General features: G+C 45.7%; 1 protein-coding gene across 3 annotated transcripts in view; it reads right to left on the bottom strand.

The window, feature by feature from the left end:
* Window positions 1-12,792, bottom strand: part of LOC133371831 (multidrug resistance-associated protein 1-like) — a 100,660-nt gene that overhangs the window by 18,150 nt on the left and 69,718 nt on the right. For all 3 annotated transcript variants that reach the window (XM_061599679.1, XM_061599677.1, XM_061599678.1), the window contains 3 exons: window positions 10,496-10,580; window positions 5,645-5,783; window positions 2,757-2,964 (listed from right to left, as the gene is read on the bottom strand). In XM_061599679.1, coding sequence (XP_061455663.1) covers window positions 2,757-2,964; window positions 5,645-5,783; window positions 10,496-10,580 — 432 coding nt within the window. The remainder of the gene's footprint in view (window positions 1-2,756; window positions 2,965-5,644; window positions 5,784-10,495; window positions 10,581-12,792) is intronic.

Here is a 12,792-nt window from a genome sequence, read left to right as displayed (position 1 = left end):
ACAGGGATGCCTCTAGGTGAGGCTACCTATGTAACAGCACTCCCACTTCACGGATCGGCTCTTCAGCAGACTCTGCCAGAAATCTCTTTTACTTTAGCAAAACCTTGTAAATGCAGCAGGCTCAGGAATTGTGTCTACTTGCCGCCTGCACAGCTGCACAATTCTGATGAAGGATTTCTTCTGCCTCGTATTTCTTTCGGTAAGGAGCTGGAGGGAAAATATCGGATCTCCTGGGAGATCGCAGGGAGGGTTAGGGTTTAAGAGGGGTGTGTGTGTGGGGGGGGTGAATACGCATGTGTGAGAGGAAGAGCCACAGACAGAGAGAGACCTAGAAGGAGCTGGAAGCTGTGCTCAGTCCTTCCACCTCCCTGACCACTGGAGTGGCCTGTTTTCAAAAGGATTTACCATGTTCTCCAGAAGAATGTCAACAGCTAGCCCTGCCCCAGCTTTCTTTACGCCTGTGATCTTTTGGAGTCCTGACCTGGACTGAACCCTTCCCAGCCACTGGGCACCGAGTCCTTGGCTGCTCTCGCAAAACCTGGAGAAGGGTTGCCAAACAGGATCAGGTATCGCCGTGTCCTTACGCAATGGGGGCTCCTGCCAAGGCCCAGGGCACTCTCTTCACAACCTATTCGGAGCTGCTGACTTACTTGCACAGGCACCCAACCAAGTCAGTATTCTAGGCCCCACAAACAAGAGAAGGGTGAAACTGGCAGGATTACTACCACGGGCAGCGAATAAAAGGACATAAGAAGTGCCTTGCTGGATTAACCCAAAGGGTCACCTTAGTCCACCATCCTCACCGTGGTGAACCAGGGAGGGATATGGACGTAGCTCAGTGGTAGAGCATCTTCTTTCCATTCAAATGGCTCCAAATTCAAGTTCAATTCTAGGCAGGGCTGGGAGTGACCCCCCCCACGCACACACATGAAACCCTAGAGAGCCACTGCCAGCCAGTGTGGACAATAGAGAAAGCGGTCAGAGAAAAGTTTTTCTCCGTCTCTCATAAGACCTCCAACAAGGCTGAATCCTGGAAGATGCAGGACAGATAAAGGGAAGTACTTCTTCACACAGTGCATCAAGCTCTGGAACTCGCTCCCAGAGGGAGGCAGTGATGGCCACCAATTGGGGAGGCTTTAAAAGAGATTTAGACAATTCATGGAGGATAAAGTCTATCAAAGGCTATTAGCTACAATGGCTATGCTCTGGATACCGCGGAAGGGGAGAGTGCCCTTGCGCTCAGGTCTTGCTTTGCAGGTCTTCCAGTTATCTGGTCGGCCACTGTGAGGACCGGATGCTGGACTAGATGGGCCACTGGCTTGACCCAGCAGGCTCTTCTCGTGTTCCTAGAGGTGGCAAAGGCCTGACGTGGTATAAGGCACCTCTCCCTACATTCCACTGCCTGTGGGAAGCCCACAAGTAGGACTGCAGGCAGTGTCCAAACTCCCTGCAAGAGCAGATTCTGGGGAAGCGAAGTCTGACGAGGCATGGGCAGGCTCAGAAAGCAAGAGGTGCTGGTGGGGTTAAGTGTGAGTCAGAGTGGGTGAGGCTCAGGCTCCGTGCCTGTTGCTCAGCTTGCAACATCACTTTGCCTGGAGGGCACTGTTTAACTTGCAGCAGGGTAATCACATGGTGCATGTACATGTGGTTGAGAAAACAGAAGGATCTGGCCTCTGGGTGAGAGGACAGGGGGAAGAGGAGTATTTCTGAACTTCTCTCTCTCTCTCTCCCCCCCGCCCCAGCACAATGATTCCAAGGTTTTTCTAGCTGACCTTATGAACCTCTAAATCCCCTTTCCCTTACTTCTCCCACAGCTAACCAATCTCGGCCCAAAAATATTTTATTTTGTTACAGTTAGGAGTAAGAGACTTAGTATATTGAGGGCTGGACTGCTCTCAAGAGTGGTGTAACGGTTAGAGTGGCAGACTAGGTCCTGCAGACCAGGGTTTAAATTCCCACTCAGCCATGAAGCTCACCGGGTAGCCTTGGGCCACCGACTCCCAGACCGATCTGCCTGACAGGGTTGTTGTGAGGATAAAGAGGGGGACGAGAACCATATACACTGCCCTGAGCTCCCTAGAGTAAGGCTGGGGAAACTTTGGCCCTCCAGATGTTGCTGCACTCCAATTTCCATCAGACCCAGCCAGTGTGGCCAATGGCCAGGGATGATGGGAGTTGTAGTTCAGCGACATCAGGAGGGCCAAAGGTTCCCCAGCACTGCTCTAGAAGGAAGGGCAGGATAAATATGTAATGAGTAAATTTAGTTTTTTCCATCAGTAACTCAGTACCCCCAATCAGCTTCCACATGGCTTCTGAGATGCCACCACATGCAGCCTCTCACATTTTCAGCCATGTGGACTAGAAAGTCATTTTCCAAAAACGGGAAGAAGCAGGGATGCTAAATGCTATGCCAGTACAGAAACATAAAATTTATATCTGTGGTTCTGAAATACAGATAATTCTCCTCCTTTCTCAACAATTTTTTTTTAGGTCTCTGCCTTTCAGGATTCAGAAATGTTTAACTGCCCAACATATGGCCACAGGATTGTTCACTGCAGCTATGCAAGAAAAAAAAAATCATGATGGTGTACTTGAAATATTAGTGCAGCTACTAATGTACGTTAATAGGAAGGAATGAAGGGAACAGAAAAGGAGGAAAAAGAAAGAAAGCACCAGCAAAGCAGCTCCTTCCGAGATCCACGGAGGAGTTGGACACCTGGGTGAGACAACGAGCCCCAAGAGAGATCCCAGCAAACCTTGAGTCATGCCCAGCGCTGCATACACCCCCAGCCGGAGGTCCGTGTGCTGCTGAGTCCCATTGATAACAGGATCGTCTGTCCACAGGCTTAGCCAGTAGTTGGAAGCCAGAGAGGCCACGTGGTTGCACATAAAGAGGAAGATGCTCAGGAAGGTGATGGAGTGTCCGATGGCTTTCATATACTCCCAGTAGACAGTCGTCTTCACCTAGGAGAGAGAGGTCGTCACTGTAAACAAACCACTCTTTGAACCAGACTCCCCACTTTAATTCTAATGCGCCTCTCTTATAGCTCTGACTATGTGGCGCCCTCCCTTATATCCATACGCTGGCCTCCTCCTGGGTTCTGAATGAGCTTCTTGTCCTTGCCTTCAAAACCCTCCACGGCCTTCCCCTCTCAGATCCTTTATCCCGACACATCCCTTGGCGTGATCTTTGCTTGTCAAGCTCCCATGGCCATTAGCTTTCCCAAGGTTCTCCTGTTCCCTCAAAGAACTCTACCTATTTATCCTTTCTACCCCATACACCTGGAGCTGCCTCCCAGACACCCTCCTTGCAACTCTCCTTTTCCAGGAAATTTTTGGACTAACCCCCAACCCCCCAATATCAGATTGTTAACTAAGTTGTTGTACTTCAGGAGTAGGGAAACCTCTGGCCCACAGGCCAATTTTGGCTCAATATGACTTGGTTCATGACGCCATTTTTTCAAAACCACACCCACCTATCAATCATCTATCCATCACTCAGGGGGCATCATGGTTCATGACTGAAGACGGTTGGCTCTAGAGGGCCACAGGTTCCCCACCCCATGACAGAGAGAATGAGGGAGGCAGAGCAGAATGGAGCTCTCGTGTAGTTGCTCAGCAAGGCAAGACTCCACTGTTTTCCAACATGGAGCTGCATTTGAAGAATGGAAGTGCAACTGAAGGCAAAATTTAGGCTGCTGAAGAAAAGCATTTCTTTAGCAAGCAGCCTGGTTCACAGATCTCCCATCAGGGAAAGATAAACACAAACATGTCCTTGGCGCACAGGGATTAAGGACCTGTATTTAACAGTGGAAACTTGGTTCGGGGCCAGCTGCCTGAATTCCAGCCCTTTGAGGCTCCAGGAGCCAAACTAGAAGCTCGTGACGTCTTTTAAAGAAACAAAAACGGGGAGTTAAAACATTTCTGGAGTTGCACAACGCTCATAATGGTTTCAGAGTAGCTCCTCTCATAACGAAGGCTGAACTGTTCAGTCAATTAATTGGTGAGATTGCTGAGAAGTATTTTAACTAAAAGGATGTCCCAGATGGGACAGGCTGAAGAGGTGTTTTCAAACACAAAATGTTTAATTCAAGGACTTTAAGAAGTGGATCAGCAGGCATTAGGAGCTTTACAATGGGTTCAAAACTAGAGAAAAGGTGATACCCCCAGACTCCATACTTTGACACTGTCTTCAGAACCAGGAGCCTCCTACAGCAAAACCATAGAGGAGCACTTTTTAAAAGCTGAAGCTACTAGTGCCAATTTATGTATGAAAATAAATTGTGGAATGATCTTCCTGACGAGGCACGCCTGGCGCCAACATTACTATCCTTTCGGCGCCAGGTTAAAACTTTCCTCTTCTCCCAGGCATTTTAGCATTTTAGTATTTTAGTATTTAGTATTTTAATATGTGTTTTTGCCTGTCTTAAAATGTTTACAATTTTGAAATTTGGATGTAGTTTTAAAATTGTTTAAATATGTGTTTTAATTGTAGATGGAAGTTTTAGTTTGTACACCGCCCAGAGAGCTTCGGCTATGGGGCGGTATAGAAATTTAATAAAATAAATAAATAAATAAATAAACATGTTTCATCTTTTGATTTAAAGGCTTTTGCTTCTTTGGGGGAAGGGCTGTAGTCAGTGGGAGAACACATGCTTTACATTCCAAAAGTTCCAGCTTCAATTCTTTGCAACTCTAGGTAGGGCCAGGAAAGATCCCTGGGCTGAAACCTTAAAAGAGCCTCTGCAGATCAGTGTAGACTGGGGGTAGCCAAGGTGGTGCCCTCCAAATATTGTTGGACTTGAACAAACATTATCCCTGGTCATGCTGGCTTGGGCTGATGAGAGTTGGGAGTCTGGAGGGCACCATGTTGGCTACCCCTGGTGTAGACCAGGGCTCCCCAGACTGTGGTAAAACTGTGGGTCCATTCCGGTGGGCCATGCTGTGTCTATGGATTTGTGGTTGAAGACAGAAGATGGCACATCCACTGCATTCATTACTCATATGGATTTTAAATTGTATTTTCATTGCTTTCTTATCTCTAATATTGTATATTATTGCATTACAATTTGAATTCTATAGAATGCAATACAATGAAGCACAATACTAGGGGATGTACCCCTGCTTGCTATAGAACACAGGCGGGCCCTGCTTATACGGCAGGTTCCGTTCCGGACCCCCGCCGTAAAGCAGAAATCACCGTAAAGTGGAACCCCATTGGGTATAATGGGGCGCGTTGCACAAAAACGCCGCCAAAGTGGCAAAATCGGCTTTAAAACGGGGAATGGAAGCCACCGCATTAGCGGAACGCTGGGAAGCGAAGCGCCGGTAAGCGGGGCCCTACTGTACAATAAAATGCAATATATAAGAAATGAAAGAAGCAATAAAAATACACTTCAAAAACCATACAGTGCCTAGCACAGGGCTTTATAATTGCTACAATAGGCAGAAAAATCACTAAATGGTCCGCCAGGACTCTCGGCAATCTTCAAGCGGTCCATGGGTGGCGGTGGTTGGGAAGCGCTTGTGCAGACAATACAGGCCTACATGGGCCAATGGCCTGACTCCATATAAGACACCATCACATGTTCCTGGAAACCAAGAGGTTTTCACGAATGAGGAAAAGAACCAATTCAACTCTCACCTTCCCAGTCTTGGCAGTATCAGCTTCTGTTAGTTTCCAGGCACTCTTTTCTTCCGGTGCCTTCTGAAGCTCAGTCGTGCTGTTCTGCTGCAACGACTTCTCAGTTTCACCACTGTATGTGGAGGAGTTACTGAGCTGTCTGACAGAAAACACACGATTGCTTAAAAATCAGGAGATACCAGTTACTTTCATTCAAACACTCAAGCTGCTGTCCAAATCCTAACCTTGACTCCTCTGCGTTGCTCAAGCCCAGCTTTCCTTTTGATCACAGTTCTGCTTCCCACCCCCCTTTGCCCTTCATTTCTCCCCTATAGGGCCAAGGTAGGCAGTACAGTCTGCATTGCCACCACACTTGATTCTTCTTCCACATGTAACAACCATGTTCCCCCCCCCCCGAAAAGCTCTTCCTGTGATTAAGTCTTAAAGGAGAAACATGCCATCTCTTTTGCAAGCATCACCCGTCTAAATAAGGAAGGGCCATTGCTCTGTGGCAGAGCAATGGCTTTCCATGCAAAAGGTGCCAGGTTCAGTCCCCGGCATCTCCACGTAGGGCTGGGAGAGAACCCTGCCTGAGAATCTGGAGAGCTGCTGCCAGTCAGTGTAGACAATATTGAGCTAGATGGACCAATGCTCTGATTCAGTGTAAGGCAGCTTCCTATGTTCCTAAATGGCCAGTTAGTCAGAAAAACTATTCTTGATACACGGGGAGTTCACACAGGTGAATCACGCTCGATTCACGCAGGCACATTAACCTGGATGTGAACCGATTCTTCTAAAAGGCATCGTGTTGGAGGTGCTACTCAACAACTGGTGTTGACTGAGGTGCAACTCCCATTTCATACGTGACAAGTCATTGCTTGATGCGATGGCACATGTATGATCAGCCAAAAAAAAAAGGCCAGAGGGAAAACTGCCTCGTGATGATCAAGCTCCAGTAGGAAATTGTTTGCTGTATAAAATGCCAGACTTCAAAAGTCTTGTCTGCAAAAAAAGGTAATCTTCCACAATTATTGAGTATTTATATATACAGTATATGCTATCCATGCTACCCTTAGCTGCATCTTGCTTTTATTTCCTTTCCTGGAGCAGTGAAAAAGAGAGACAGACAGACAGACAGACAGACAGAGGTAATAAAGGGAGATGGGGAAGCTGATGAATTGGCTGCTTCCAGACACGGGCAAATGCAGCAGCATTTGCAATAGAGGAAGAGACAAGGCTGAGTTGTCACTGCTCTCTTCTCTTTCTCCTCTGACGGCCAAAGCAAAGGATGAAACTCTCCTCCTTTCATGTCTCTCAATGGGATCCTCCAGCTAGGCTAGGACTGGGGAGGAGGAGAGAAGCTCATACTACTCAGACCAAATCCTCCCTTGCAAATCAAATTCAATGCGGAATTAGTGCTCTGCCCCTTTAACAATATAAAGAAAAGGTCCCCCAATCTCCCTCCCCCCTTTTTCTTCATCATCAGCTGCTCCTAGTCCCAGCTGGGAGAAAGATGGGAACCTGTCAATGTGCACGAGCTCCCAAGGACCTTCCTGGGTTGAAGGAGGGGAATGGGAGGAAGGGCGGGGTGGGGAAAAGGTTGCCTCTATCATGTCCCATGCTGCAAGTGAATCTGGAAAAAAAGGGTTCCGCAAAGATACAAGGGGAAATCAGGGGGTAAAGTAGAAGTAAGTAAATGGGTGGAAGCAAAGAGGAGGAAACAGTCTCGAGGTGGCATTGTAAAGGTCCCTCTATCTCCCTTCTTATCATTATACCAGGCATCTGGAGACATACTCATCACAGGGCTTTTTTCTATGTGTGGGGCAACACCACCCTAGCTGTGGACCTCTCTCCCAAGGAAAGTTTGACTGGCCCCATCTTTGATGGTTTTTAGGCAGATATCCAATACATTTTTCATTGTGCAAAGTTTTAATGATTTTCAAGTGGTTTGCTAATCCTTTTTTTTAAAAAGTGTTTTAGTTTGGGGGTAGATATATTGGTGGTCCTCTCTCCTGTAGGGTATGTCCTTGTAACAACCAGGAGGCCAACTCTGTGAAATGTGTACTTTCTCTTTTGCACTTTTAAATATGAGCTCATCAGAAGAAATACTGGCCAAATTACCAGGGAGATCGGCACAATTCTATGTAAAATATTTGTTAGGAGATAAAATCCCAAGGGGGTCACCGATAGTGGCCAATATTTTTTAATTGGTGGCAGTGAGAATAGAGGCAACTAACCACCGGAATCTGGAAGGGTTATTATTTCCAGGGGCTTGCCTGAGATTATTTTTTGTTTTCTGTATAACTAAGCTGTTGTTACTATGTTTTTTTTTGGTATTTGTATTTTATGTAAGATGTTGGTGTTTTGTACTAGTTTATTTCTGGTCTGTTGACCTTAATAAACTGACAATGATAATGACGATGATTTCATTAGTTTCATTCTATTAAGATGCATGTTTATGGTTGTAAACAGTCTTGGGGGCCCTTCTGAAGACTGAAAGGCAGTATATAAATATTTTTAATCAACTAAATAAATGTCAAAGCTGGGAGCAAAGACGTTGCACCTTTACAAATAGCTGCTTTCAAGTTTCCAGTGTCCTGTATACCCAGGTCCAAAGTCTCCTCTGGACCTGGGTATATCTGAAACCTTTCACAAAGACTCCCCAGAAGTCAACCAAGGTCACAATGATCCAGTGTTTCTTTTTAGGACATAGAACCACACCAATGGTTCCTATTTTAACATGCAACAAGCACACATGTCATTTGGGGTGAGTGAACATCTGGCAACCCGTTTCCCAAGCAGACTTGGACCATAAAGTGAAAACTTGCACAGGGAAGACAACGTATGCTAAACTCAACTTTCCCAGGGTGTACTGTCCAGGCTAGGGATGGGAGAAAAACTCAAATCAGTTTGAATTTAAAAGCAAACCTACCTAATTTTCTCTTTCAAAAAAATATGCACAGGTATATTCAAGTTATAAACACAGCCATCCTTCAAAATTCACACTCATCCAAACTTTGCAATGCAGCTCTCTGGCCAAACATGTATATTGTAAAGTGCGCGTATAAATGCATATATTACAAAAACATTAAAAAATCCATTATGGTAGGAAAAATTGCCTTGCAAAAATGTGTGTATTAGGCAAAGCTGAATATGTGTACAGCAGGTGAAATCCACACAAAAATACTGATGGATTTCCATGAGAATTTTTTTAAATTGAAAACTAACGTAGAGAACTGAATTTAAGATGGGAAAATTGAGAAACGGAGAGAACCTGAAACTGAAATACTTGCCCATCCCTAGTGAAATGCATGCCATCTCACTGCTTAAGCAAGCAATTCATTCTCAGGAGAGGAGAGACAACAGACGTTGCACAAGAAACTAAGAACTGAAGACCAACCTTCCCCCACCTGCCATGCAGAGAACCGTAGCAGCATTGCAAGAGTGAAGCATCAGAGAAGGATTAAGAAGAGGGAGAGAAGGAAGAAAACCCTGACCTGCTGGTTAATGCTTTTCATTTTAGATCAGAGATGAAGTGGCTCCCATGGCAACTGCATCGGCCTAAAGTAATTTCCATCACACCTGGATTAAAAATGTTTGCTCGTCATTCTACTAATAACGGGGAAAAAATTAAACTGTTTTCAAGTTATAAAAAATGGAGAAGTTCCACCTGCTGTCTTATAGCATCCCAGCTGAGCCTGAGAACAAGCACTTCATTAATATGAAGCCCCTTTCTCCTTGGTGATGCCAACCAGGGCTGTGGAGTCGGAGTCGTGGCGTTGGAAGCAATTTTGGGTGGAGTCGGAAGAAATGTACCAACTCCGATTCCTTCATAAATGGCAAATGTAATAACAAATTTACTGTAGTAAAATGGTAGCACAAGGTATTTCATCACCACCACGTGAATCCAGAGCTTGGGAAAGTTACTTTTTTGAGCTACAACTCCCATGAGACCAATCCCTGGGGCTGATGGGAGTTGTAGTTCAAAAAAGTAACTTTTCCAAGCTCTGGATTCACATGGTGGTGATGAAATGCCTTGTGCTACCATTTTACTACAGTAAATTTGTTATTACTAGTTAATATACATTTGCCATTTATGAAGGAGTCGGAGTTGGACAGTAGAAAAATAGAGGAGTCGGAGTCGAAGGTCTGGCGTACCGACTCCACAGCCCTGATGCCAACTTCAGTAAGGAGACTAAGGGCTTTTGGGAGGGGGGGTCAGATTGTGGGGTCAATGCCAACACCTGATCCTTGTGCTGCTGTCTGAAGAACAGAGTGGCTCCTGTGATTACAGCTGTTGGGCTGTCCCGATATTAGATCAGAACGGACCACTGGTCTCACCTGCTGGGTGGTTTTCCAGGGTGTCAGTCCCTCTGCTTCATAACGTATTATTCATTAAAACAATTTATACACCACCTTTAAACCAGATGTTACTAAGGCGGTGTACAATGTAATAACTTAAGACACTCCACTGACACACATTAAACACTATTAGAGGTATAAAAATTTACATCTCCCATATCTAAGGAAAACAAAAACTATTTATAAAATATTGACGCCCCAAGAAGGCTCGAGTGAGCAGACACATTTTTACTAGCTGGCAAAATAACAGCCCTGTTGGTGCCTGCTGGATATTCATGAGGAGACCATTTCCAAAGCTGGGTGCAGTCACAGAGAAAGCCTGTCTCCAGCTGGCCGTATGATGGATATCCACAGGACCACGGCATGACCAAGAGGGCTTCTTTTTACAACCGTAGTAGATGGGCAAATCTATAAAGGAGGAGGTGTTCTTTCAGAAGAGGTCTCTTTCTCTCAAAGCCACCAGGAAAACTGGGTAACAGCAACCTCAAAGAAGCTCCAGATCTTGCATACCTCATGACTTCCTTTCCTGAGGTTTCGTTCACAAGAATCCCATTTTCCATGAGCTTTCCTTCCTTAGCAGTCAGGCTGTTTGCATCTGTGGAAGAGGGATGGAGACACCCAAGTGTTAGCATAAAAACGACAGCAAATTCAAGTTCCCAGGGCCAGAATTATATTCCCAAACAAAATCTGCTGATCCCTATGAACATCACCATCTATACTAAGCACATGCTTTTGGCTTTAGGGTTATTGGTCCATCAGCTAGCTGACCTGACTTGGGATGCATGGAACAGAGAATGTTTTTGCTCCGTATCCTACCTAAATCCAGTTTAGCAATGCAGTGCACAGTTAAACAATGGAATTCACCCCCACAAGAGGCAGAGATGGCCATTGACTTGGACGGCTTCAAAAGAAGATCAGGCAACTTTATAGAGGGTAAGACTCTCAATGGCTTCTAACCATGATGGCTATGTTCTACCTCCACTGTCAGAGGCAGTATGCTTCTGAATACCAGGCACTGGAGACTGCAGGAGGGGAAGTGCTGTTGCGCTCAGGCCCTGCTTGTAAGCTTCCCATATGCACCTGGCTGACCAGTGTGAGAACAGGATGCTGGATTAGATGGGCCTTTGGCCTGAACCGGGAAGCTCTTCAAGCGTTCTTAGGTTAACAGTTATTCAAACATGAAGTGCTATTACATGCAGGTTAATAGACCAGGGATCATCAGCGGGCAGCCCCTGGGCCTGTTCCTGGCACAGAAGCAGCTGTGCTTGGCCTTCCAGCCGTAACACATTTTAATCAAGGTACAGCAAGAAATCTGATCACGGTTTGATTAAGAGGGGGGAAAAATAATGAAATATAAAATAAAAAGTTGCAATGTTAATGAACATACATACTTGTATGTAATCCTATGACTGAGAGCATCATTAACTGGACAGGCTTATCAGAGAACCTGAACCAATCAGTTATGGTGGAAGATTCAGTCCCAGCATCAGTGCTGAAGTAACATTCAACAGCCAGTCTCAGCTGCTTGTGCACATGAAATAGACAAGGTGTGGGGAATATTTGTCCCTCCAGATGTTGTTGAACTACAACTCCCATCAGCCTCAGCCAGCATGAGCTATGGGCAGGGATGATGGGAGTTGTAGTTCAGCAACATCTGGAGGGCCAAAAGTCCTCCATGTGTGCTCTGGTATGAAGAAGGAGGGAGTCTACCAGGGGCTATTCTCCAAAATTGCTAAATGGAACCTCCATGTTGAGAGGCAGTACACCACTGACTATCAGGCCGCTAGGGGGAAAGCAATGGAAAAGAGCTATTGTCTTCATGCTCTGCTTGTGGGCTTCCTGGATGCACTAGGCTGGTTTGATGTAGCACAGCTGGCTCTTATGACCGTGTGCAAAGGGGCTCAGTTTGCATGGGGAAAAGAAATACCAAAATTGGCTGTCCCCGATTCAGGTAATCAGAAGTTTGAGACACTTAAATAGACATGAAATCTATTTAAGATTTCATGGCTGGCATTTGTAATTCATCAAGAAAATGACTGTTTTCATTAGAAGCAAGCAAGGAAACCCACGGGACCACCCTCTCAAGTGTGTTAATGCAGCTGCAGAAAAACTGAATGCTGAGTGCACCAGTTTTTCCTTAAAGCGTGCCGAGCTCAGCAGGCACACAGAAACTTTCAAACATGGTTCAAGCCAAGCGAAGGGAGGGTTATCCCCTCCTCGAGCCAGCAGCTGCCCACTTCTAATCTCAGGCAGTCTGCAAACCAGCACACTGCCACTGAAACACACGTCTCTGACCCCTTCGCAAGCTCATTTTGAAAAAAATTAATGAAGTCCAAAAGCCCAAGCCCGAGGAAGAGGCTTGTCACAGGGCTTCATCAGACCTCATCGATTCCAGGAAGGCCACGGAAGACCATTTAAAGAACTAAAATGCACTGGAAGCAGTTAGGGACGCGTTACATAGCAATCGTGCACAGGTCCCATTCATTTCGACAAACTGAGCCCTTTGCTCGTGTAAACCCCTGATCCTTTGCAAACTCTAGTCAGGACTATATACACATATACGTGTGGTGTGGTGTGTGTGTCAGCAATGCCAAGTTTGACATCTGCAGGAGATCTGCATGGGAAAAGCAGCCCTCTCAGAAGCACCGTTCAAAAACTTAACAGCATATGTGCATTTGGGCAGCCATAAGCATCTCAGCACTCTTGCTAACATAAATTAAGGAAGCATTTCAAGGAATTGATTGCACCTTGCTGCACAGTCCATGAGAGAATAAATTATGGCATCAAGACACAATCTAGCAGTCATT

Source organism: Rhineura floridana, chromosome 17 (assembly GCF_030035675.1).
Source record: "Rhineura floridana isolate rRhiFlo1 chromosome 17, rRhiFlo1.hap2, whole genome shotgun sequence".
Classification (NCBI taxonomy): domain Eukaryota; kingdom Metazoa; phylum Chordata; class Lepidosauria; order Squamata; family Rhineuridae; genus Rhineura; species Rhineura floridana.
Note: the sequence above shows the minus strand (reverse complement) of the source record. Positions and strands in the feature narration are given on the sequence as shown.